Source organism: Hyperoodon ampullatus (genome assembly GCF_949752795.1).
Source record: "Hyperoodon ampullatus genome assembly, chromosome: 5".
NCBI lineage: Eukaryota > Metazoa > Chordata > Mammalia > Artiodactyla > Ziphiidae > Hyperoodon > Hyperoodon ampullatus.
In genome coordinates this window covers 43,995,264-44,023,245 of record NC_136918.1, presented here as the reverse complement: position 1 = coordinate 44,023,245, position 27,982 = coordinate 43,995,264, and the positions used below count along the sequence as shown (strand labels likewise).

Sequence of the window (27,982 nt, the reverse complement as noted above, 5' to 3'; positions counted from 1 at the left end):
CTTAAATCATGAAATTAATCACCATCCTTTTTCTTTGCTCCAGGCTGCTACCAACTTTAACCCAGGAGTCCTCGCAAGAAATCGACTGCAACGACCAGGATGTATTTCAAGCTGTGGACACTGCTCTGAAGAAATATAACAGTGGGAACAAAAGTGGCAACCAATTTGTATTGTACCGCGTAACTGAGGTCATCAGGACGGTGAGTGAGCTGTGTTTAACCTTGAGGTCACTGGGGATTTGTGCTGTCACTTGGAGCCCAGGCCTCACACGCGTGCACACACACACACACGCACCCCAATCACCAAAGAACTGATAATCAAAGGGAAGCTTACAGCTCTTAGAAAAGACCAACACCATTCTCTGGCCTGAGGGTGAAGGGAAAGGTATGACTAGTCCTGGGTGATCAGAGCAGCATATCCTAGGGTGAAATGAAACAAAGGTAGATGGAGAAATTTTAAAGGGACTGTGCAGAGTGGGAGAATCCAGGAACTCGGTCAGGTTGCAGCAGGAGGATTTACTGGGTGACCAGTCCTAGACAAAAATATGAAGACCTCCAGACCTCAGGTGGGAAGCGGGTTCTTAAAGGGGTACATCTAACAAGTATGATATGATCTCACTTATGTGTGGAGTCTAAAAGTTCAAACTCACAGACACAGAAAGTAGAATGGCGATTGCCAGGGACTGGGAGGTGGGGGAAATGGGGAGACGCTGGCCAAAGGGTGCAAACTTTCAGTTATAAGATGAATAGGTCCTGGGGATCTAATATAGAGTGTGGTGATTATAGCTAATAATACTTTATTGTACACTTGAAATTTGTTGAAAGCCTAGATCTTAAGTATTCTCACCACAAAAATATAAGTATGTGAGGTGATGGGTGTATTAATTAGCTTGTTTGTGGTAATCATTGCACAATATACATGTGTATCAATTCATCAGATTGTACACTTTAAATATATACAATTTTTATTTGTCAATTATACCTCAATTAAGCCAGGGGAAAGGGAAGGTTTGTCTAAGAGGAGTCAGAAATGAGATTAACTTGGTTCAACTGCATTGGACAAAATACCTACCATGAAGTCCATGTGGCTGAATGCATCAAGGTAACAGCCATGTTCTACTTGATTTTTAGCACTTTTTTAAAATCACTGATCGATGCACTCAGGATGGAGACAAACCCTGACAGGGTATGTGACTTCAAGAATTACAAATCTTTCAATAGTTTGTTTAAGTGAATTTCACTATAAAACATTGTGTTTCTGTGATAGTTAAGCAATTAATTACTTTGGTGGAAAAAAACCCCAGGTATTTGATATGATAAGGAAAAAGGAAAAAGCCCAGTAGATATGTTTTTGTTTATTTGTTTTCTGAAAGTCCGGCCTTTCTGTTTCACAAACTTGTGCAGTCCTGTGAGTCCTAGTGTTCTCTAGTATGGTTGTAGTCTTTATTGGCAGACATCCATGGTAAATGTGGTTTTTTATTCTAAAATGTCCATAGAATCACTCTTTATCTCTACCTTGCTGTGTGGGGACTGCCTGTACCATGACCACTTAGGTTTTATTAAAATCTGAGACCTGGACGGAACCTTGGAGTCTATCTTATCTGATTCCATCATCTCCCAAATGCAAACACTGTGGAGAGAGCACTGCCTGGCGAGTCAGGAGACCTGCCATCCGGAGCTGGCTCTGCCTTTTCAAGGTGGGGAGGCTGCCTAAGGCATATGCCATCTACCTGGGGCCTCCTTTCTCTCACCTGCAAACTGAGAAGATGGACAACATCCCCTCTGAGGTCCCTTGCTGTTCTGACACACCAGGACGTTGCATCTGAAGGCTCATCTAAGTCAGCACCTTTATACTTTACAAGTTTAATTTATTATTTCATGTCATGCTATACTAAATAGAAAACAAAACAATGCCAATAAAAATACTAAAATTACCCATAATTATTCCTCCCATCCAGATAACTGTTACTTTTTTTTTTTAATGAAAAAAAGGCTTCTGGTTTGTTTTCTAACTGTAAAAATAATATATGTTTGTTCAAAAAAATAGACAATTCAGGAATGTTTGTTGAAAGAAGAAAGTGAAAGAGAACTGTACTCCCACCACTGAAAGACACACATTTTAACAGCTTTGCTGCATAATTTTCCAGACTTAAAAAAATTTTTTTATATATATTTACATATAAATTGGTTTCTACAAAAATGGGCTAAAACTATGGATCTATTTTATAATTTAAATATATATATACTTGTAAATAGTATATTATGAACATTCCTCCAAGTAAATATTTATAAACTTTCAATATTTTTAATAAATGTTTTTGCCTTAATTGAATCAAATCAAGATCAAATATAACTGCACCAGATCCCACTCAAATGATTTGCTCTTGGGTCAGTTAGATGAACCGTACGTATCTTTGTTTGCTGTTTTTCAGGATGATCCTGATACGTTTTATTCCTTCAAGTACCAAATCAAGGAGGGCGACTGTCCTGTTCAAAGTGACAAAACCTGGCAGGATTGTGACTACGATGACTCTGCACAAGCTGTGAGTGTGTTGACAGTTTCCGAGCCTCCAGTTTTCTCGGCCAAGTTTACCAAGGGCTGTCTTAACCTAACGCCTACCCTGCCCTGGCACAGCACAGCTTCTTGCTGGGCCGTAATTGAGGGAGACTGTGATGGTACCTGTCAGTAAGCAAGCCATTCTCCTCCCAGTCCAGGGAGCCACCTCTTCAATGTCAAAACCCTGGCTTCCTGTATGCAGTTTGAACACTGAAATTGAAAGGTAAATCAAGAGGACAGTTTAGCAGGCTGGTTCTCAGGCACTGTGTGCATCTTGATGAAATAGAAATATCTCCGGGGCTCAAAACAAAGATTCGTACTCTAAAACCTCGCCATTTAAACTGCCTTTCCTCCAGTATTTCACGAATATCAGTGGCTTGTATAAAATAATGATTAGGCTGCAAAACATTCATTCTTGTGTCTCAAAACTCTGCTAGAAAAAAAAAATCTTGACAAGGTTGTTTTTGTGTGTGTGTGTGTGTGGTACGCGGGCCTCTCACTGCTGTGGCCTCTCCCGTTGCGGAGCACAGGCTCCAGACGCGCAGGCTCAGCGGCCATGGCTCACGGGCCCAGCCGCTCCGCAGCATGTGGGATCCTCCCGTCCGCGGCATGTGGTATCCTGCTGGACCAGGGGACGAACCCGCGTCCCCTGCACCGGCAGGCGGACTCTCAACCACTGTGCCACCAGGGAAGCCCTTGACAAGGGTTTAAAAAGGAAAGCCGTATTTAGCAATAGTACTAGGTGGATTTTATCTGAAAGATTAAGATATATCTTTTTTTTTAATCCTTTTTTTCCCTTCTTATTCTTAGGCTACAGGGGAATGCACAGCGACGGTGGCGAAGAGGGGGAATATGAAGTTCTCCGTGGCTACCCAGACCTGCCAGATTACTCCAGGTAGCTGCTGTGCCTGGTGGTGCTGCCCTGGGGAAAAATGAACCTCTTCTGTGTGGCACCAGACCCCTCTTTCCCAGAGGGCAGCAGTGGCGATACCACTTGCAGCCTTGTGGGGGCGCTGGAGGGGTGGAGCGGCAGAGTCCTGAGGTGGGGCCTCACGCCCCTCGGCGCTATCCTGATTCTCTTCCTCAAGAGCAGCATTGTATTAGGTGTGTGCAAAAGGATGAGAAGACACAGAACTGGCTTCAACTGTAGGCAGCGTCCTAGAGTGAGAGTAGCACAGGCTTTGAGGTCAGATCTGGCCTGGAAGCTTTCAAAGCTCTCACCTTCTTGGCTTTCCTTTTCCTTACCTATAAAAGGAGATCACAGTAATTCCCACTTTGCACAGTTGTTTAGAATGAAACTAGATGATACACCTGAAGATGTAATCATAATAATGTATTAATGATAATTAAGGTAAAGGTAATAATAGCTAACATTTATTGAGCCCTTATTACCAGCCACAGTTCTAATCACTTCATGTGTATTAACATATCTATTCCTTACAACACCTCTATGAGGCAAATGTTAATATCCCCAGTTCACAGATAAGGAAACAGGCCCACAGCAGTCAAATATCTTGTCCAAGACCCCACAGCTAGCAGTTAGCAGAGTTGGTGGAATAGACCCTCCATAAACAATATTCCTTTAGAATCTAAGTATGGAGAAACCTATCAACAGGTGACTACTGTTAGCTCCTTCCCTCTTGTGGCAGAGGTGCCACATACAGAAGGATGGGCACGTCTATGTGAAGTCAGTCACAAAAGCCATCCTGGAACTGGCCTTCTGCAAGATAGCGTTTTTGTACATGAGCTCCAGAACAGCATCTTCAGCCATGCTATTGAACCCCACTGTAGTAGTGATCCTTCTCTTCCAGCCTTAATCCTCTATATGGTACCCACAAAAACTACATCCCTTGAGTTTCCATTCCTGCAAGAAGTTGCATTCAAAGTAAAATAGTCCAAAACAGAAATCACAAGTAATTAAAATCTTTTGATAGGGGTAGCTTTTTATTATTTGGCTGAAGAACTCCATCTCGTAAGCACATTTTAACATTATCCAGAGCAGAGCACATTATGTACCATGAGAGAAAAAGCTCTTTGCCACACCTTCAGAAATTAGTGCTAGGTCCACAATCTCTTATCTGAAAACTTTTTGGCCAGATATGTTTCAGAATTCAAAATTTGAAACATTTTAATTTAAAAATCTCTCTGGCAATGTTGAGGCAGGGTGGAAAATCATTGTCACCCAGAAAAACTGAGTTTGCATCTTTCCCTGCTCATCTCACCCTCAAAGGCTGCTCCATCGCTTCCCCTACACCAGTGGGAGCTGCCCTTGAGGTCAGGCAAACCAGCTTCTGGGCTTTTCTCCATCTCTCCCTTTTACCTCCTGTGTTCATCTTTTTTTGTTTTGTTTTCCCATCAGTAATTCTCTCATCTTTCCCATGTCATCCCCTCTAGTTTTTGTTTGTTTGTTTGTTTGTTTTTAACAGAAACCATCTTAGAAACAATTTTATTCAAAGGGTCTGTATATTTTTCTTGGAAAAAATGTAAATATTATTTCAACAGTATTTATTTATTTATTTCCCTCTAGTTTTTTAACTTTGCCCATTACCCTGATTCAACCTAACTTCTACAAGGAGAGGAGGGGGGAAAGCTATGAATAGTCACAGAGTGTGTCATTTCCTGACACAAACTTATGGAGAGAATGCCGAGAAACAGTTGCAAGGGGGGTTGCGTTGAACTGCTGACTGGGGGATCTTACATCCTCGGGCTGTGAGAGCCCCGGGGCCAAGGGGCCCAGGACTCCTTCATTTCTTCCCCTTTTTGCCACATGTACTACTACTGACCAGGGAGTCAAGGCTGTGTGTCATGAACAGTGGTGATTTAACACAGACTCTCTCCTTTTTAAAATATTTTACATCATTTTATTAAAACCCATTCGGTGGCTCCGCATTCTTACCGGGGACCATTCTTAATTCACCTCAGAGGGTCTAGGAATGCCCAGAAGTGGAGAAGGTTGTGAGTATGTGCATCTTCCAGGAGAGGGCGCCATAGCTTACATTAGGGTCATCAAAGGAGCCTATGACCCAGGAAAATAGTTAGGAATCCCTGCCTACAGAGCACAGCCCAGACTCCACAGCAGAGGCCTCTCTTCAGACTGCTCACACTTCAAACCACCCCTCCCTGCCTCCTGCTATAAGCTCTGGTTAAGATGTGTGTACAACACGGTCCCTGCCTCATCCTTCTTCCTCAGGAGTCATCCCTCCATTCTCCTCAGGCCTCACACCCTGTTTTGAGAGGTTGACCTTGACTGCTCTTCACCCTTCTTAGATCATCCTGTTCTCCTCAGGAAAGGCTTCCCTGGGCTCACTCTGGGCTCCTGCCTTTCCAAGCTCTTGCTGAATTATACTGAAATCATCCATCTCCAGTTCGGTCTCTCCCCCTTGACTTTGCCCCACTCCTTCATGGCAGTGACCATTACTAACGAATTAATGCATCCACACAGCCATGCTCAACACAGGGCATGTTATAGCAGGTGCGAAATACATGTTTGTTGGATTGAATTGATACAAAATGTATTACACCCTGCTCCCAGCTTCAAGGAGCTTTGGTTAACACTGAAAAAGAAATAAAAATGCATCTGTAATGTTTTAATTCTTATGAGGATAAATTCGTGTATCACTTCTGTAATTTAAAATGACTTTAAAATAAATTTAAAATAATTATGCACAATAGGATGCATATAAGATGTCCCTAAGTGAACGACAGGTCTTCCCTATCATTCAGTCTTGTGTTCTCTTTTTCCAGTGCATACTAGGACTTACTGGAAAGTTTGCTTATCAGGGCCTTCCAAATTATCTGACTTATTTAGGGCAATGTATGTGAATGCAGGATTTGCTTGTTAATGCTGCCCTTTTGCTTGCTCTTTCTTTGTCAAGCCGAGGGCCCCGTGGTGACAGCCCAGTACGACTGCCTTGGCTGCCTGCACCCCATATCAACCGAAAGCCCCGACTTGGAACCTGTTCTGAGACACGCCATTGAACACTTTAACAACAACACCAATCACCCCCACCTCTTTGATCTTAAAGAAGTAAAAAGGGCCCAAAGACAGGTTTGTTCTTTAATTTTTCCCATGTCATAGTATTGTTAAAATTTGTTAGATCTTTATGGTTTAGGGTTTCATTACCTAAAATAAACCTTTGGCCGAGGAAAACATATGATTCCACAGGTGGTGGTGAGGAACTCTTTCATGTTCTCATACGACTAGCTCAGGAGGCAAAGGCTTTCTCTTCAGGCACAATGATTTGGATACTGCAGTATGTAAATGGGGAAAGGGAGCCTAATCAGACCACCTTCCTGGGAGATTTGTTTTTAATGAATGGGTGGTCAGCATTGCATGTCCTCCTAGAGATGGTGAAATAGAAAAGTCATTCTGGCCTTAGGGTTTTAAGAAGACTCTCTCATCACCTAACTATTATGAGGCAAATATGGCCTCCCAATATTAAATTGTACCTTAAAAAGTTGGCAAAGCTTGCTGGGTACCCTCTAAATTATGGTTTCTGTGTCAGCAGAGAAAAAAGCAAATACTTGTAAATCTGGTCTTTCCGTTGCCTCAGTTCATGAAGACTTTACTGGCAGCTGACTGGGCCCCTTGGATTTCAGCCTCTAATTATGAGGGACCCACTTTGGTCAGTAGCATTTCCTGCTTTTAATTGACCTTCCGACTTGCCTTCATGCAAGATGCATGCTGTACTCAGTTCTGTCAATATCCAGCTATCAGAGTGGGACCCACCCCAGATAAAGCAGGAGAAATCTTGTTGTCTGGCAGTCTGGGAACCTAAGGACCTACTGGTCAAGGCCACTCCAGCTCCAAAGTTTTCTTTATCCATCTAGAAAAGCATTATTAATATTTTACAAAATTCAACAGATCATTTTTTTCCTGTTGCCTGGCAGAGGAAATATTGCTAGGTCTTACTTAAGGAAATACAGTAAGTCCATCTATAAATTGCTTTTCATTTTCAGATGTGTAGCTGTGTGTGTGTGTGTGTGTGTTGTGCTGAAGGGTGTGAGAGTCATAATGTGCTCAATATTTATTCAGTAATGACTTTTGCCTAGTAATAATAATAGTGTGTATTTTTGAGCACTTATGAAATGTCAGGCAGTATTCTAAGCTCCTCCTGACACTGTGAATTATGTTTAAACTGCCCTTTAAATATTCAATCCAAAATCGTTTCAGGTGGTGGCTGGATGGAACTATGAAATTACTTACTCAATTGTGCAGACTAATTGTTCCAAGGAGAATTTTCTATTCTTAACTCCAGACTGCAAGTCCCTTTCAAATGGCGTAAGTAGGCTAAAATCTAATCATAAAGTTCTAAGCGTTTTGTGTCCAGTATTTACAGGTGTGGGAACTCTCAGCTGTGGAGGAAGACTCGGTCAGTAAAATTTTTGATGACATACGCAGCTCACATTCACTTTCACTTGGAACTCGACAGTTCACGTCATTGGTCAAGCTGCTTACCCAGCTGGTCAGAGTCTGTACATCTGGCAATAAGCACTTACAGATATAACCAGGGGCTAGGAATAGCCTGAGACAAAATGATGCCACGGTCAAGTTTGTCTTTTCATGTCTTCACGCTTTCCTGTCTCCTTTCCTCCCCATGTGCTCAATGTCCTTACAAGGCTCCCGAGCTCTACCCAGGATAATCCTTCACTTCCAACTTGTCTCTGCTTGTTCTTTCACCTTCCCTCCCCTACTTTTATCTTTAATAAGTACATCCTGCGTCTCTCTCCCTCAGTGGCCCTTTCCAGGATGATATCTTATTACCTGAACCAAAATTATGTTAAAAGAGAGCATCTCAAGGTGGCAGGAGTTAGTGCATGTTAAGATGATAAGGCATGATGACCTTCCCAGGGCTATTTGCATTTTAGCAGAAGGCTGTGCTTTAAACAAGGGGTGGCTGCAAGTCCCTTCATCTAGTCCAGGGGTCTCCAACCCCTGGGCCGTGGACCGGTACCGGTTTGAGGCCTGTTAGGAACTGGGCCACACAGCAGGAGGGGAGCTGCGGGCGAGTGAGCGAAGCTTCATCTGCCGCTCCCCACGGCTCCCCACCGCTCCCCATGGCTCCCCACGGCTCCCCACGGCTCCCCACGGCTCCCCATCACTCCCCATCACTCCCCATCACTCCCCATGGCTCCCCACGGCTCCCCATTGCTCCTCACCACTCCCCACTGCTCCCCACGGCTCCCCACGGCTCCCCATCACTCCCCATCACTCCCCATGGCTCCCCACGGCTCCCCATTGCTCCTCACCACTCCCCACCACTCCCCACGGCTCCCCACGGCTCCCCATCACTCCCCATCACTCCCCATGGCTCCCCACGGCTCCCCATCACTCCCCATGGCTCCCCATTGCTCCTCACAGCTGCCCATGGCTCCCCTTGGCTCCCCACCGCTCCCCACCGCTCCCCATTGCTCCCCATTGCTCCCCATCGCTCACGTTACTGCCTGAACCATCTCCCCCACCCCACCACCCCCTACCATCTGTGGAAAAATTGTCTTCCACGAAACCGGTCCCTAGTGCCAGAAAGGTTGGGGACCGCTGACCTAGTCATTCTACTTCTCAAAGTCCATTATATGGGAAGAAACTGAGAAATCCAGGCAGCAAGATGTTAATTTTGACTTTTTATTAGCAGGAAAATATTAAAAATAACATATTTTCAACATATGGAATGGTTAAGCAAATTACAGTATAGCCATACAGTAGAATATGTGCAGCCATTAAAATTATGTTTGCAGAAATTTTAGTGACCTAGTAAAATGGTTACAGTATGTTAAGTAAAAAACAAAAAAAGCACGGTACAAAATTACACATACGGATTTACTCAGGTACATAAAGTAAATGTAAATATAAAAAGTGATGAAAAACAAATATGCCAAAATATAAAATATGGTTAACTTTCAGTTGGAACTATAGCTGCTTTTTCTGATTTTTTATACTTTTTGGAACTCTTCAATACTTCCCAATGTTTCTAATCAAGCATGTGTTTGTTTCATAAATGGGGGGGGAAAAAGTAAAAAGGACACTATTAAGAGAGTGAAAAGACAATCCACAGAATGGGAGAAAATATATGCAAATCATATATCTGAAAAGGGCTTAATATGTTGAATATATAAAAAACTTCCACAGTGCAACAACAAAATTTTTAAATGGGCAAACAACTTAAATGGACATTTCTCTAAAAAAGTCATACGAATGGTCAAAAAGCACATGAAAAGTACTCAACAGCATTAGCCATCAGGGGGAATGTAAATATAGACCACAAATGAGATGCTACTTCACACCTAGAGGATGGCTATAATTTTTTAACATTGTAAAATGCCAAGTATTGGGGAGGATGTGGAAAAATTGGAACTTTTGTACATTTCTGATGGAAATGTAAAATCATGCAGTCATTGTGGAGAACTGTATGGCAGTTCCTCGAAAAGTTAAATGTAGAATTACCATATGACCTAGCAATTATACTCCTAGATATATACCCCAAAGAATTTAAAACAGGGACTCAAAAAGATACTTATATGCCAATATTCATTACAGCATTATTCACAATAGCCAAAGGTGGAAAACAACCCAAATGTTCATCGATAGAGGAATGCATAAACACAATGTGACATGTATATAACAATTCTTTAGCCATAGAAAGGAATGGAATTCTGATATATGCTACAACATGTATGAACCTTGAAAATGTTAAGTGAAATAAGCCAGACACAAAAGGACAACCAGTATATGATTTCACTTATATGAACTATCCAACATACACAAATTCATAGAGACAAAAAGTAGGTTAGAGTTTACCAGGGGCTGGGAAGAGGGAGAATGGAGATTTTTTGCTTAATGGTTGCAGAATTTGTGTCTGGGGTGATGAAAACTATTGGAAATAGATAGTACATGGATAGAGATGGTTGTACAGCACTGTGAATGTAATAAATGGCCCTGAATTATACACTTAAAAATGGTTATGATGGTTATATTATATATATTTTACCAGAATTTTTAAAAATAGTATAAGAGAAAGAGAGAGAGAGAGGAACCCTCTAAACACATAGGTTCTAGCCACTATTTAATTTTGTCAGGTTGAGTTGAGTCTGGCCTTTTAAGCATCTATTAACATCTTCTGTTTTTTATGCTTAGCCATTTGAGGTTATATAGGCCTAAATGTTATCTAGCTTTAATCTTGCTGCATCTGTTTATAAACCCCCAGTTTTCTCTTTGCAACACAGAGAGTTGCAAAGGCTGGTTGGAGTCACAAAGCCAATCAGATTTGGTGTAACTTTTCTGAGCCTTCACTTCCTCATTTGTAAAATCGTGAAGAATAATAGCACCTATATCACAGAGTTGTTACAGTTATTAAAGGACATGAAATATAAATGAAATATTTTGCCCACAATTGGTAAGATTTAAGACCTTGCTATTCAAAGTGTGGTCCATGGACCAGCAGCATTAGCATCACCAGGGAGCTTCTTAGCAAAGTAGAATCTCAACTCCACCCATAGCTACTGAATCAGAATCTGCATATTAACAAGGTTCTCAGGTGATTCATCTGCACATTAAAGTTTGGAAAGCACTGATTTAAGGGTTTTCCTACGTAGTTCTCAGGGCATGTTGCACCTTAGAAGCACTAGCCTAGATTTAAAAAACACCTATTCCCAGATCACTCCCCCAGACATTCTGATTTTTATTTTTTTTAGTTGCAGCATCCAAAGTGTACATACTGAACATTTAAGTCTTTTTTTTTTACATTTTTATTGGAGTATAATTGCTTTACAATGGTATGTTAGTTTCTGCTTTATAACAAAGTGAATCAGTTATACATACACATATATCCCCATATCTCTTCCCTCTTGCGGCTCCCTCCCTCCCACCTTCCCTATCGCACCCCTCTAGGTGGTCACAAAGCACCGAGCTGATCTCCCTGTGCTATGCGACTGCTTTCCACTAGCTATCTATTTTACATTTGGTAGTATATATAAGTCCATGCCACACTCTCACTTTGTCCCAGCTTACCCTTCCCCTTCCCTGTGTCCTCAAGTCCATTCTCTAGTAGGTCGGCGTCTTTATTCCTGTATCGCCCCTAGGTTCTTCATGACCATTTGTTGTTGTTGTTAGATTCCATATATATGTGTTAACATACAGTATTTGTTTTTCTCTTTCTGACTTACTTCACTCTGTATGACAGTCTCTAGGTCCACCCACCTCACTACAAATAACTCAATTTCATTTCTTTTTATGGCTGAGTAATATTCCATTGTATATATATGTGCCACATCTTCTTTATCCATTCATCTGTTGATGGACACTTAGGTTGCTTCCATGTCCTGGCTATTGTAAATAGAGCTGTAAATAGAACGTTGTGGTACATGACTCTTTTTTTTACATCTTTATTGGAGTATAATTGCTTTATAACAAAGTGAATCAGTTATACATATACATATGTTCCCATATCTCTTCCCTCTCCCTCTTGTGTCTCCCTCCCTCCCACCCTCCCTATCCCACCCCTCTAGGTGGTCACAAAGCACCGAGCTGATCTCCCTGTGCTATGCGGCTGCTTCCCACTAGCTATCTATTTTACGTTTGTTAGTGTATATATGTCCATGCCACTCTCTCACTTTGTCACAGCTTACCCTTCCCCCTCCCCATGTCCTCAAGTCCATTCTCTAGTAGGTCTGTGTCTTTATTCCTGTCTTACCCCTAGGTTCTTCATGACATTTTTTTTTCTTAAATTCCATATATATGTGTCAGCATATGGTATTTGTCTTTCTCCTTCTGACTTACTTCACTCTGTATGACAGACTGTAGGTCCATCCACCTCATTACAAATAGCTCAATTTCATTTCTTTTTATGGCTGAGTAATATTCTATTGTATATCTGTGCCACATCTTCTTTATCCATTCATCCGATGATGGGCACTTAGGTTGTTTCCATCTCCTGGCTATTGTAAATAGAGCCGCAGTGAACATTTTGGTACATGACTCTTTTTGAATTATGGTTTTCTCAGGGTATATGCCCAGTTGTAAGATTGCTGGGTCATATGGTAGTTCTAGTTTTAGTTTTTTAAGGAACCTCCATAAGAACCTCCATGTTCTCCATAGTGGCTGTATCAATTTACATTCCCACCAACAGTGTATGAGGGTTCCCTTTTCTCCACACCCTCTCCAGCATTTATTGTTTGTAGATTTTTTGATGATGGCCATTCTGACTGGTGTGAGATGATACCGCATTGTAGTTTTGATTTGCATTTCTCTAATGATTAATGATGTTGAGCATTCTTTCGTTTGTTTGTTGGCAATCTGTATATCTTCTTTGGAGAAATGTCTGTTTAGGTCTTCTGCCCATTTTTGGATTGGGTTGTTTGTTTTTTTTTTGATATTGAGCTGCATGAGCTGCTTGTAAATTTTAGAGATTAATCCTTTGTCAGTTGCTTCATTTGCAAATATTTTCTCCCATTCTGAGGGTTGTTTTTTCATCTTGTTTATGGTTTCCTTTGCTGTGCAAAAGCTTTGAAGTTTCATTAGGTCCCATTTGTTTATTTTTGTTTTTATTTCCATTTCTCGAGGAGGTGGGTCAAAAAGAATCTGCTGTGATGTATGTCATAGAGTGTTCTGCCTATGTTTTCCTCTAAGAGTTTGATAGTGTCTGGCCTTACATTTAGGTCTTTAATCCATTTTGAGTTTATATTTGTGTATGATGTTAGGGAGTGTTCTAATTTCATTCTTTTACATGTAGCTGTCCAGTTTTCCCAGCACCATTTATTGAAGAGGCTGTCTTTTCTCCATTGTGTATTCTTGCCTCCTTTATCAAAGATAAGGTGACCATATGTGTGTGGGTTTATCTCTGGGCTTTCTATACTGTTCCATTGATATATATTTCTATTTTTGTGCCAGTACCATACTAGACATTCTTATTTAATTGGTCTGGGGTGAGTCCCTGGAGTCAGATGATCTAAAAGTTTCTCAGGTAAACCAAATGTGCTAATAATACTGAGAACTTCTGAGCTATCTCCAGCATCCTTCTCCCCATCCAAAATTAAGGCACTATAAGTGTGGTATTCCCTGTATCTTTAAAGAACATGACTTTTTTTTTTTAACATCTTTATTGGAGTACATTTCTTATATGTGTGTTCCTTTATTGGAACTATACATTTATAGAAAGCTTCAAGACAATGCAGAAACAAAGAAAAAATAATAATGTTGCACCACACACCCAAACACCCAAAGTTATCTGAACGTATTTCCCTCTTTTCTTTTTTGGTGGGGAATATGGGGAATTTTGAGTGATTTTTTTTTGTCTTTTTGTAGTTGTATTTATTTTACATGCTACATTTTTTTCACCTAAGAATTCTTCTATGTCATTAGAACTCTTGATAAACCTTAAAAATAACTTTTAATATCCTAGTGAAGATACCATAGATTATTTTTTAAATTACTTTCCTATTTTTGGTCATTTGTTCAAAACCCACCAAGAAAATGGGTTGTTTCCATTTTTATTATAATTAATAACTCACCAAACATCTTTTAGAATAAAGCTATTTCTGTTTGGCATTTTTTTTTCTCAGAATAAAGTCCTGGCTTTACACAGAGTATAAAATTGTATGAAAACTCTTAAAACTCTTGATATATATATAGGTTAACTGCTAAATGCACCAATTTATATTCCATCAGCCATGTTTACCCTTGATAGAATTAAGTATTTTTTTAACTCAGCTAATTTCAGAGACAAAAACATTTTTAGTTTTTATTTTCTCAATCAACAACGTAGTTAATATGCATTTATTTAAGCATTATATTTTCATACATTCATTAGAAATTTATGGGTTGAATTTATGAATTGTCTTCTATATCCTTTGCCCATTTCTTTTTGGGATAAATCTTAATGACTTAGAAATAGTATTTATATATTAAAGGTATCAGTGTTTTGTCATATTTTCTCATTTATTTACTTTTTAGTTTTCATTATGGTATTTCTGACTTACAAATAGTTTATGTTTATAGGTGACCAAATCTATCAATATTTTCTTTTTGAATCTTTCTACAACTTGCTCAGCAGTCACTATATGTTTTTTTTTTCTAGTTTGTCTATGGTCAGTATTTTTAAATATAGCTTTTGAAACTATATGGAATTAATTTTGATGTATCTTGTGAGGTATCTAACTTGATTTTTTCAAGAGAATAACCAGATACCTTAACAGCCTTTTCTTCCACAAAATTTGCAACAAACTTTATCCCATAATAATTTCTTACAAAAAATCTGTTCTCTGTTTTTGTACCAACACTACCGTATTTTAACAGCCATAGCTTCATAGTAAGTTTGAATACATGATTTATTATTCTAGTGTTTATATCTTTAAAACCAATCTTAGAAGAGGTGTGGAAGAAAAACTTACACTGTCACGTAGATTGGAATTGCATTACATTTCTAAATTAATTTGAGGAATTGGCATATGTACTATATTTAGTCTTTTTAATCAAGAACTTGTTATACATCTCTATGTAGTCAAGTTTTATTTTATATTTCTAAAGTTGTGTTATTTTCTTAAATATATTCAGAACAATGCTCACTAAAGTTATTACTAGGTTTTGTTTTGTTGTTTTTGGTTATTGTTATTAGGAATTAAATCCTTTTTTTTCTTTTCCTTTCATTCTCTTTTAAATAAGTTATTGTTATATACAAATGTATACATTTTGATTCACTTACCTTATATCCAGAAACTTTAGTGAACTCTCTGATTAACTCTAATGTCTTTTCATTGATTCTTTTGATTGTTCTAGATCTATAATAATACCTTAGGCAAATAATACTATCTCCTCTTTTCCAATGTTTATTTTTTTGTTTCATGTCTCAATGAATTGACCCAAATTTTCAGAGATATTTTTTGAAATAGTGGTGATCACACAAATTCATGTTTTATTCCTGATTTTATTGAGAAAGCCTCTAGAATTTTGTCGTTATGTATAATATTGCTGTGGGATCCCGGTAGATATTCTTCCTCATGTTAAGGAAACATCCTTACATTCCTCCTCTTTAAAGAGTTTTGTTTTGTTTTTAAATAAGGAATTGGTGTTGAATTTAGCAAATGCTTTAGAATATGTATTGAAATATCATATTTTTCTAATTTAATCTATGCTGTTTTGACAACTTTCCTAATAGTAATCTTTAGATTCCTAAACTAAACTCTACTTGTTTAGTATTAATTATTCTTTAAATATGCATTTGGGTTCTATTCCTAGTTTAGTTAAGAAGTCTACGTATACATTTATAAGTGAAAGTGGTGTAACAGTTTTCTGGGTGTGTGTTTGTGTGTGCATTCTATTTTTTAAGGTTTTGGTATCCAGAATATAATTTTATAGAATGATTGGGTAGTTTTTCTATATTCAGAAATGGTTTATATAGCATGTAAATACAGTATATATTTCTTTAATTTTTAAAATTATTCATCTATAAAACATCTATGCTGTTTGGAGGGATGTAAATTGAGAGTAGTAATAGCATTCTCCATTTCTTCTTTAGCCATTGGTCCATTCAAGTTATCTTCTTGTTCTTAAGTCAGTGTTGGTTATTTATAGTTTTCCAGAATAGTGTCTTTCTTTGAGATTTAAATTAGCATACACTTGTTCATAATATTCTCTTATATTTTTACATTTCTCTGTATACTTTGTTAGGTTTCCTTTTTTATGCATTTGATATTTTTTCCTTAACCCACGAATGATTATTTGGATTTATTTATTAATGCTAGTGCTTTCTGTTTTCTAATTCACCAGTTTTGCTTTTATTTTTATTGTTTCCTCCTTCTTGTTTTCCTTAAGGCTGTTTATTGCTCTTCTTGTTCTAACTTCTTGAGGTAAACACTGAGGTTGGGGTTGTTTTGATGATTTTTGCCTCTCTTTTTAAATTGTGGAAGTGTATAAAGCCAGGAGTTAAATCTGAGTGCTGCCCTGGCAACATGTGGAATTCTCATTTTTCTCAGTTTGTTTTTTTATTATTTTCCTTATCAATGAAGATTTTAGTTAGGAAAGTGTGTTTATTTTTCCAAGTACTTTTTGTTTGTTTAAACTTATGTTATTAATTTTTAGGGAGGTTTTTTTGTTTCATTGTGGTGCTAAGGTCAAAGAACATGGCCTGTATTGTTTTCAAGTTGCAAAATTTATTGAGACTTTCTTGTAACCTAGTATAAAAGCAATTAGAAATATTATTTGCATCATACTTATGAGAGTATCATTTTAAATTGTGTGTATCATATGAGAATACCATTTCAACAAATCTTTATTATGTTATTCAAGTCATTTATGACCTTATTTATTTTTTATACATTTTGCCTGTTGTATAATAGTTATATATTGGAGTTTCCCAGCACAATTATTTTTATCCATTTCTATTCTATTTATATATGTTTTCTGCTTTATGCATTTTGATTCCATGCTTTTAGATAAAAATAAAATTATCTTTCTTTTACCTTTATGAGTTGTTACCTTGAATTTTACTTTGTCCAGTATTAATAATACTCTAGCTCCTTTTTTGTTCATATTTGCTTCTTGTGGCTTTGCTCATCCATTATATTTAATCTTTCTTTATCTTTTTTATTATATGCTATTATTCTTGAAGATATAGTACACTGATTTTGGTTTTAACCTAATCTGAAAGTCCTTGTCTTGCTAAAAGAAAATGTTACCCATTCACTTGTATGGCTATTATTTCTACATTAGATATTCTTGTCATCTTTTTTCATGTTTCTGTGTGTTTGTGTGTATGTATTTGTTGTTGGCGCTACTTTTTCATTGTTTCTTATTCTATCTTTTGAAAATAGACTATGTTTTGTTTTTTTCTATGTGATGATTTGCAAAGTCAACATCCTATTTTTAATTTTACTAGTCGTTTAAAGATTCTTAAAAACGTTTTTAATTTATGCTCTTATATGCTTTTTAAAAAACAGAATATCGGTGAATGTACAGATAAAGCATACGTGGATATCCAGCTAAGAATTGCTTCCTTCTCGCAGAAATGTGACCTTTATCCAGGTACAGGATGATACGTATTGGTGCTCACATTGGTCCCAGACAACTGGCTAAATCTTTCCATAGATATTGTGCTTTGGTTCCCATGATATGCCACAAAATCTACATGACCCACAGACCTTACTAGGAACACTGTGCCCCATCTCTGCCCTGCTGTGCTGCAACAGGTGAAGCTGAGATTGCTCAGCAAGTGACAGAAGGGAATATGGTGACAGAAGGGAAAATGTATGTTTTCTGGGCAAAGCTAGCCTTCAGATATGTCAGCTGGTCTTTCTTGTATACAGGCTGTCCCTGCATCAGATATTGTGAATTGGGGAAGCTGTATCTCATTTTTAACTACTCAGAATAAAATCCTTTCAATTAAAGGCTTTTTCCCTTGCATGTTTTAATGTGGGGAAAGGGCGATAGTGCAAGTTTAAGGTCAAGTCAGTATTTCTTATACCAAGAGTTGGCTTTTCTCATATTTGGAAGATAGTTGTATACATTGTACAATATAAAGCATTACGGAAGTTGCCTGCTCACCAGAATCATAGGATTTAAAATTTTCCCACTAGAAAATCATTCCTTTACGTTAAGCATTGCTTTTTACAGTTTCCATTAAAAATGCAAAAACTTAAGAAAAATGCGGCCTATTGATTGTCACTAACTAACACCTTCTGATTGAAAGTTTCCCTAAACACACTTGGCTCTTAGGAGAGGAAGAGAGGAAAGACAGTAAGTTGGAGGTCTGACAGGCAACCTCCACCCACTCACTGCTGGGCCTTGGGCTGCCACGTGGCCCTCTATAAATGGATGCTGGATCACATGTGGGAAAGGTACAATACTGGGCTAGACGGCTCCATAAGTGCACAAGCTGATATAAAACCTGCCTCTTTCAGGGGAGGATTTTGTACAACCACCCACCAGGATTTGTGCTGGCTGCCCCATATCTATACCTGTCAACAGCCCAGAGCTGGAGGAGCCTCTGAATCATTCCATCGCAAAGCTTAATGTAGAGAATAATGGAACCTTCTATTTCAAGATTGACACTGTGGAAAAAGCAACAGTGCAGGTCTGTAAATTATGCTACAAAAATAGTGATTATCTATTTCAAATTGCTTACTAATTTTGCCACTGATCTTGGCTCTGGATTGGGAAACAGTATACCTGGTGAATGGGATTTGGTAGACTTGTATTTCAGGTCCCAACCTCGCTGCATGCTTGGTGTGTGATCTTGGACAAATCATTTAAAATATTGTCTCTTTTATCCGTAAAGGACTACGGTGAGGGTTAAAAAAGATAATGTATGTCAATCACTTTTCAAAATCTAAAGTGCTATATAAATATTAGCAATGATTTTATATATATAATTAATAAAATTCAGGGCTAGGAAAAGCAAGACTTATCCTCTGCCTTTCTAGACTCTTCTCTCATTATAACATCACTTAATGCCTTGTGCTCAGCCACATCAGCCAATCGTCCCCCAGGCTCTCTTCACACATTCATCTTCATGTCATTTGTTCCCTGCCTGGGGTGTCATTCTCTCCTACAATTGTACCCTCTGGGGGATTCATCTCTCCTGTCCATGCCTGTCAATAGAGGATAAGGAGTATCCTGGTCTGGAGGTCAGGAGAGTCAGCTCTGCCACAGCATCCACCACTTTCATCCCAGGTGATCCTGGGCAGTCATTCAAAATCACACAGCATCTGTAAAATGAGTGGCTGGATTAGAAGAGCCCAAATCCCTTCTAACTCCAATAGCCTATGACCGATGTATTCATGGACAATTCCTTTTATGGAACCTCAAAACGGGCTTCCCTAAATACAAGCTAAAAAAAGTAATCAAAGTAGAACCAAACTCCTATAGCAAACCAAGATGATTTTTATAATCTATCAATACGAAGAAAATCTCACTAAAAATAAGTTTATAATTCTGGCTAAGTAATTGAATTTCTAGAAATCTAAAATAGAAGGAGTCTTTAAATACAATGATATTCATTGCAGCTCTAACTACAAAAGCAAGAAAAGTAAACCATAAAAATGATCAGTAATATAGACATGATCAGATGATGTCTGGTATATTTATACAATGGAATATTAAGCAGCAATTTTAAATCATTTTTGTGAGAAGTTCTTGATGTGGAAAATGCTTATGTTATAATATGCAGCGAAAAAACAGGCCATACCCAGGGAACTATATTCAATATCCTGTGATAAAGCATAATGCAAAAGAATATGAGAAAGAATGTATATATATGTATAACTGAATCATTTTGCTGTACAGCAGAAATTAACACAACATTGTAAATCAGCTATACTTCAGTAAAAAAAAAAAAAAAAAGAGGCCATAAAATTGAATAAACATTCTGTACTCAGTTGTGTTATTTTAAAAAGTTTAGGGCCTTCCCTGGTGGTCCAGTGGTTAATACTCCGAGCTTCCACTGCAGATGGCACGGGTTCAATCCCTGGTCAGGGAACTAAGATCCTGCATGCCACACTGTGCAGCCTAAAAAAAAAATAAAATAAAAACCAAAAATTAAACAGTACAGGAAACAATACTGAAAAGAAACAAATACCTCGGATTATTCATAGTGGTAGCTTTTAGGTAATGGCACAATGGGCTGTTTATTTTCATCTTTCTTGTTTCCTGTAGTAGTTTTATAACTGGGGGAAAAAAGGACCTAAACAAACTGTATTAAAATAAAACTGACACTTGATCTCTCTCCTACTCAGGCACTTATTCCTGTCCCGGTCGCTAACTCCTCTCCCTGATTTCACTGACACATGACCCACATTAAGCTTACTTGAAGGAGTTACCAATCCATACTACTCCTGTCTTTGTCAGCTTTTCTTCTCACTCTATATTTCTGCTTTTCTGTGAAATTCCTTTATTCCTAAGGATGCAGGAACAATCTTGTACTCCACCATATATTGCATGTCAGAGAGTTACTGTCAGGAGAGAACCATTCATTCTCAAGCGTGAACTACTAGCCTTGGTAGTCACAGTTCTTTCTGTGAATTAGTCAACACACTAGAATGGGTGTGTGTTTGTTTACGCTAAGAGTGCAAGGGGAACCACAATAGATTATGCTACGAATTGAAAGGGAATGACATCCCTTCACTTGCCAAATTAATCTGGAATATTGTGAGAATTTCAAATTTACTTTTAAGAGGTGACTCTTTATTGATTTTTGCATGTAAAGGGAGCAATTTGGTTACTCAAGGCAGCCTTAGTGGAAGCAGCCAATTTATTATTATTGGAAATCAACTTACCATAATGAATTTGCAATAGCCAATCTCCAAATGACCAATTTGCCAAATTGCTAGATTTGTTTTACAATTTTAGTCTTGCCTTGGCTTCTCATGTTTAGTTCTATTTGGGTGGATGTCCATTCCAGGTTGGTTTCATATTTCAGACACCAAACATTTCTTAAATCCTTCGTTTGCACATGTGAATGGTTGCGATTTCTGTTATATACCGTTCATTTTGCTGTGTCCCTACTGCCTCTGTCCCAGCTGCTGTCAATGTCCCTCCCTGCCTCTGCACAGATGAGCACACTTCAAGGATCTGTGTGTGCACATTAGGATTTTTCCTTTGACAAAGTCCTAGAAATGTCAAGGAATATGTGGATGTCTAAGACTTATCACCAAGTGATTTGCAATTATGCCAATTTACATTCACACCACCTGGGTGGAAGACACTGGTTGATGGTCTTGATCTGAATTATATTCCTACCATCAGTGATTGAAGCTGCATGTTTCCCACACCTGGCCGACACCAGGTGTCATCGCTATTTCTCATCTTTGCCAACGCGCAAGGTTAAAAATGATGTTGCATTGTTTTTTAACGTACGTGTCCTTGGTTATTAATGAAGGTAAACTTTTTTCAGGATTAATGACAATTTTAACTTCTCCAAAAGATCTGGTCATGTCCTTTGTCCAGTTTTTTAGTGTTGGGCTTTCTATGACCAACACTAAATATTGGTCACATTGACCCTACATCATATTCTTCCCAGTTTACCCTTTTTACTTTACTTATGGTGACTTTTGAGAATCAGTTTTCATTTTTGCCTAGTCAAATTTAGACATTTTTCCCTTCCTCCTGGTTCCTTCCTCTGCTTTTCACCTACAAAAAGCCTTCATCATCCTGAGAACTGATGAATGTTTTTTATATCTTTCTAGCTTATTTCTTTAATTTAAATGTTTTAATGCATTTGGAACTTACATTGCTACATAGTGTTCTCTGCCTTAAAAACAAAACTTGGGCAGGATGGGCTTAAACAGGGAAGACTTCTGGTAAGACTGGCAATATGGATGCAATCTTGAGGCCCTCGAACAGAAGATGTTATTAGGTCTACTTTATTCCTCCCCTCTGGACCCGGAATAGTGTTGAGCCAACAGCTGCAGTTTGTGTCATATATTGTCAGATTTCTTAGGTGACATCACATTGATCAACTGTAATGTCAAACAAAATGGATTAAAGTATACTCTGAAATAAGCAACAAAATTCATGATCACCTAAGTATAGACTCTAAAACACTTTTCAAACCTTCCTGCCCAACTTATACATATCTGGAGTTTTAAAAGGTAATTATTAAATTTGTCCTAAAAATTTAACTGTGCTTACCAAGCAAAATGATGCCAGAAAGTGTAGAGGAGGAGTTTAGTTCTTCCTGTGACTCTTTGCTCTCCTCATCCTCCTCCCACCATAATTTCTCCATGCTTTTAAAAAACATAAAGAGATCGGAAGGACTGTTATGATTTGCTTTTACAAAAATGGGATTATACTATCACCCTATAACTTTATTTTTTCAATAATGGTCAACCTTCCAGGCCAACAGATATATGTGATATATTCTTTTTGATAACTACTTAATATTAAACACACACACACACACACACACAGTGTTAGTCTGCTGAGGCGGCCATAACAAAATACCATAGACTAGGTGACAAACAACAGCAGTTTATTTCTTACAGTTCCAGAGGCTGGAAAGTCCAAAAACCAGCCAGTTTGTTTCCCTGGTGAGGACTGTCTTCTTGGCTTGCAGATGGCTGCCTTCTCACTGTGTCCTCATATTTCAGAGAGAGAACGGGGTCTAGTCTCTCTCTTATAAGGTCACTAATCCCATCATGGGGGCCCCACCATCATGACTTTATCTAAACCTAGCTGCCTACCAAAGGCTCCACCTTCTAATACCATCACCTTGGAGGTTAGGCCTTCAATATATGCATTTGGGAGGGATACATTCAGTCCATAACACACACACACACACACACACACACACACACACACACACACACACACATTTAAATCCTAGAATGAAATACTGAATAACTTAGCCTGAAAATTGAGCCATATCAACTAACTTTTTTTTTGGTGGGGGGGGTTGTGTTGGGTCTCCGTTGCGGTGCGTGGGCTTCTCATTGTGGTGGCTTCTCTTGTTGAAGAGCACGGGCTGTAGGCACGTGGGCTTCAGTAGTTGTGGCACATGGGCTTAGTTGCTCCACGGCATGTGGGAATCTTCCCAGATCAGGGATCGAACCCATGTCCCCTGCCCTGGCAGGCAGATTCTTAACCACTGCGCCACCAGGGAAGTCCCTAACTTTTAAATTTATATATATAATTTTAAGATATTTTATAAAGTGTGTTTTTCAAGTATATAAAGGCTGTAAGGCTTTAAAAAAAAAACTGTGCTTGGGATTTTGTTGAAGTCAGTGTATTAAAAAAAAAACACACACACACACAATGATTTTTACTTTTTAAATAAATAAACTGTGCCTCTTCTAGACCAAAAAAAAAAGGAAAAAATTGGGCCACAAATGTTAACAGAAGACAACATTGTATAATGATTAAAAATATTGCTGGAGTGCTAGAGGTTAAAATAATTTCTTAATATTAAAAAACTCAGAGAAGCGAGCTAGAAATCCAAATAATTTTCCTATTCACATAATTTAATACACATAATTTCTATAGTGGTACTAACTCAGTATTTCTCTGATTCAAGACTTGGCAGGACAATAAGTTTGTGTTTAAAGGAAATGTTTAAGTTTTACTTCCTACTCTTCTTAGAGTCTATATATTATGACTTGAGGCTTAGAATTACTAGTGAATTTTGCAGCTGCTAAACAATAAAACTCAGAAAAATATAAAAATAAAAATTATAGCCTGGTTTTCTTTTCCCATTTAGAAAAGGAAATGAGCCCAACCAATAGCCAAATATTTTAACATGCATACAAACAAAGTTTTGTTGTCAAATATTTGTGCTTTTTGAGTGTAGCTCTCATTTGGTCAATGTATAATTAAAATTTCAATATTCTTCCCTAACAGCCCTATGGTAAAATATATGATTTATTACACAGTGTTAATTAAGCTCCTATTTTGTACTAATTCATTTTCCAGGTGGTAGCTGGAAAAAAATACTCTATTGTGTTCATGGCCAGGGAAACCACATGTTCTAAGGAAAGTAATGAAGAGTTGACCAAAAGTTGTGAGATCAATAAACATAGTGTGAGTAGTAACGCAACCATCTTACTTATTTCCTGGAAACCTATATGATGTTTTGTGCTTGTTTATGTATCTCATGAATAACACTGTTCTCTCTTTTGGCTTCTGTTTTCATGGATAGCTAATTCTAAAATGTAAAGCTGATGTTTACGTGGTACCTTGGGAGAAAAAAATTCACCCTACTGTCAACTGTCAATCACTTGGACAGGTATGATTTTAATTACAGTTGGTTTGGGTTAGTTATGCTCATTCTGAAAAATCATATTTTGGGGTTGAAAATGAACCACTATTTAAGTGAATTGGGAGACTATCTTTTTAAAATGGGGAGGACTCTCACATTTCTGTGCTGATCTCTTTTTTTTTTATGACTAGAAAGGAGAGCAGCAGTCCTCTTAATCACTTCTCAGACACTGTCAGTGCCCCATGGGTCCACAGGCTCTCTTAGTGAAGCACATCCAAGGAGCTTGGGAGAAACACAGGTCTCATACTCCACTCCACATTTCCTGAATCAAAAGCTGAATTTTAACACAGTCACCAAGGGAGTCATACCCATATTCAAGTTTGAGAAGCATTAGTTTGCATCATTTTTTTAATTCTTAAAAGAACCCTGGGAGGTAAGTAATACTTCCCTCCCTGTCAAGGTTGAGACACTAAAAATTACAAAGATGCTAAAGTCCTAAAGTGAATAATAACGTTCTCAAGTGCTTTCTCCCTCCCAGGCACTGTACTGAGGACCTGACACATATGTTCCTCCTGACAACTCTATGAGGCAGGTGCTTTTATCATTCCTATTTTACATATGAGGAAAGTGAAGCTAGTGGTGCTCGGATTCAAATCTAGGTCAAATCAGAGCCCACGCTGTTCACCATGATGCTGGTAACTAGTAGGGTCTGGCTTGTTTGACTTCAAAGACCATGCTCTTTGCATCACCAAACAGTGCCTCTGACTGCCACGTCCTTATAGGTAGTGAAAGTGTAGGTAGAAACAATCCACAAATCCGTATCTTCAATGCAAGTTGCCTCCGCTCCCTTTGTTCTCATTTAGGTTTTTGCCATGTGTAGGTATGTATATACTCTAATACAAACATTATACAAAGGCTGTGTTTCAAGCTTATGAACATATATATTCTAATGTGTTTCAATTCAACAGAGTGATTGTGGTATATGCTGCCTATGTATTCCATTCTTTTTGGATAAAAGCAGTAATTGTGCTAATAGAAATAGCATCAACTAAGAAGTAATGTGCCATGGCTTTACAGAATCATAGGCTTAGAAAGTACCCTAGAGATTATGTAGTTAACCATCCAGTTTTTCCAGATAAATAAAAAATTCTCTAGTTTAGAGTATTATTAAGAAAAATAATCAATATCTACAAATTGTAAAATCAATCCAAAAAGGAAAAAATGTTATCCATTTTCATCCTTTTTGGATTATTATTATAATATAGTACTTAAAATCTGGCAAAGACATGACCCACTGTAAACTGAGATAACATTGCCAGGTCCCTGTCCCTTCTTTCTTCTTTGATAGTGTGGTTTTCACAGTAATGCATTCATCTTAATATCTCCTGTTTAGACCTCACTGATGAAAAGGCCTCCAGGTTTTTCACCTTTCCGATCAGTACAAGTGGAGAAAACTAAAGAAGGAACAATCGTAAGTCCACCCCACACTTTCCTGGCACCTGTACAAGATGAAGAGAGGGATTCAGGAAAAGAACAAGGACCCACTCATGGGCATGGCTGGGGCCATGGAAAACAAATAAAACATGGCCTTAGCCATGGCCATAAACATGAGCATGACCAAGGCCATGGACACCGAAGGAGTCATGATCTTGGCCATGGGCACCAAAGGGGTCATGGTCTTGGCCATGGGCACCAAAGCGGTCATGGTCTTGGCCATGGGCACCAAAGGGGTCATGGACATCAAAGGGGACATGGCCTAGCCCATGGACATAAGCATGGTCATGGCCACAGAAAACATAAAAATAAAGGAAAAAACAATGGAAAGCAAAATGGTTGGAGAACAGAGTATTTGGCAAATTTTTATGAAGACAATACTACCTCTTCTTCACAGATACAAAAGAAGACAGAAGGGCCAACACCCCTCCCTTCCCTAGCCCAACCAGGTGTAGCCAATACCTTTCCTGACTTTCAGGACTCAGATCTCCTTGCAACTGTGATGCCTAATACACTACCGCCTCCCACAGAGAGTGATGATGATTGGATCCCTGACATCCAGATAGAGCCAAATAGCCTTGCATTTAAATTGATTCCAGATTTTCCGGAAACAACTTCCCCCAAATGTCCTGGACGCCCCTGGAAGCCAGTTAATAGAGTGAATCCAACTGTAGAAATGAAAGAATTTCATGATTTCAGTCTCTCTGATGCTCTTTATTAATTTATGCAGCCACGGATATTTCTTTAACATCTCATCATCCCCTCTCCCCATTGTCCAAATATCCTGATATAGTACAACTAAGACCATGAACGTTCAGAACAGCCTAGAGAGAAATGGTGAGACTCCTAATGGGGACACCACCAATCTCTACGGATGACATAAAGCTGTGCACAGAATTCAAACTCCTTTCTGAGTCTTCCTCACAAGTTTTCTCAACTAGCACAGAAAATGGACAAACTAATGTGACTTGTGGCCTACTGCAATTTGCTTTTCTGATAACGAATGTGTACCTTAAAACGTACGTCATCAATTTTCATACAAAGATTCTTGACATTTTGAATAAACTGTGACATCTGTGCCCTGACCACATGTGAAAATAAGGGAAGTCAAGAGACTGAATGCTGAACTTCTTAATGGGGGAAAAAAAATAATAAAATCCTCCAGAGGTCAAAGAGGGACAAGAGAGAAAGACAGACTGGCCAAAGGCAGGAGAGAGAAAGTAAATTAATTGACTTTCTGTTTCCAAGATGGGCTAGTTATATTAAACAGTTACTCCCACTTGACAAAGCTATTCTGATAATTCTCCTTCTGGGTGAGAGTGTTTCTTATAAGTCAGTAATTTCTGTTTACCCATTAACTGTGCTTTGCAACAGCGCTTTCAAATAGGAGTTTTCTGTTTGTTTATATGTTGCCAGGGCTAGATTGAGTAATCCTTAGTGTTTAGTAGCTCTGAGTTTAATGATAAGGATGGAAAGCAGAAAAAGTAATACAAAGGCAGGTCTGCTTAAGGAAATCTTTTTTTAAGGATTGATAAGGGAATATCACGAGATGTGACGTAAATTTTGTTTACTATACTTACAGGAATTTTATGAGAAATTCCTCTCTAGCCTCACTTTATAATTGCATTATTTTTTTTGCTACAACATTGAAGTGTATGGACTTTGCAAAAGAGAATAATATGATTATCTTTAATTGCCTGATAATGTGAAGGAGGCATATATTTTATAACCCTTGCTGTGCTTTTGCCTAGGGAAACAGATAGGGCTTTATACAGCAACACTCACTTGTGGATGAATGTGTCACTGCTCCTTCAATTTATTGGATGCATTTGAGCCTCTGAGTTTTTATTTCATTTCAAATATTATCTGTACTTGCAAATAAAGAACCTATGATGTCAGGAAAAAGTCTCATCTTGTCAACTGGTGGCTTCACTTTTCTCTTTTTGCATGATAACATCAGATTAATGGAGTTTTACTATACTTACAGAGACACATAAAGTCTTGCGAGTACAAGGGCCGACCTCAAGAGACAGGGGCAGAGCCAGCATCTGAGAGTGAGGTCAATTGACCGGTGGGCAGAATCTCCACACCTGGCACAGTTGCCCCGACAACCTCTGTCAGCAGCCCTGCGTGGAAGGACAAGAAGATGGGATAGAATTTAAATAGAGAAGAATGCCATTTTATCCCTCTGTGGCTGGGTGAAATAAAGTTCCGACTTGATGTTCCCCCTCCTAGTTAATTCACAGTCGTCTCCTTTC

General features: G+C 38.4%; 2 protein-coding genes across 2 annotated transcripts; both read left to right on the top strand.

The window, feature by feature from the left end:
* Positions 1-8: 8 nt before the first annotated feature.
* On the top strand, positions 9-27,842 carry LOC307053060 (kininogen-1-like; the record flags this gene model as incomplete). The annotated part of the gene is made up of 11 exons (XM_079704306.1): positions 9-200; positions 2,432-2,542; positions 3,367-3,451; positions 6,432-6,604; positions 7,730-7,837; positions 17,482-17,566; positions 18,442-18,614; positions 23,945-24,052; positions 24,171-24,257; positions 25,624-25,701; positions 27,712-27,842. The coding sequence occupies 11 exons, from the start codon at positions 9-11 to the stop codon at positions 27,790-27,792; spliced, it is 1,281 nt and encodes a 426-aa protein (XP_079560432.1). The 3' UTR covers positions 27,793-27,842.
* LOC307053150 (kininogen-2-like) lies at positions 25,936-26,445 on the top strand (the record flags this gene model as incomplete). The annotated part of the gene is made up of 1 exon (XM_079704462.1): positions 25,936-26,445. A coding segment is annotated over one exon (510 nt), but the record flags the coding sequence as incomplete, so codon positions are not given.
* Positions 27,843-27,982: the final 140 nt, after the last annotated feature.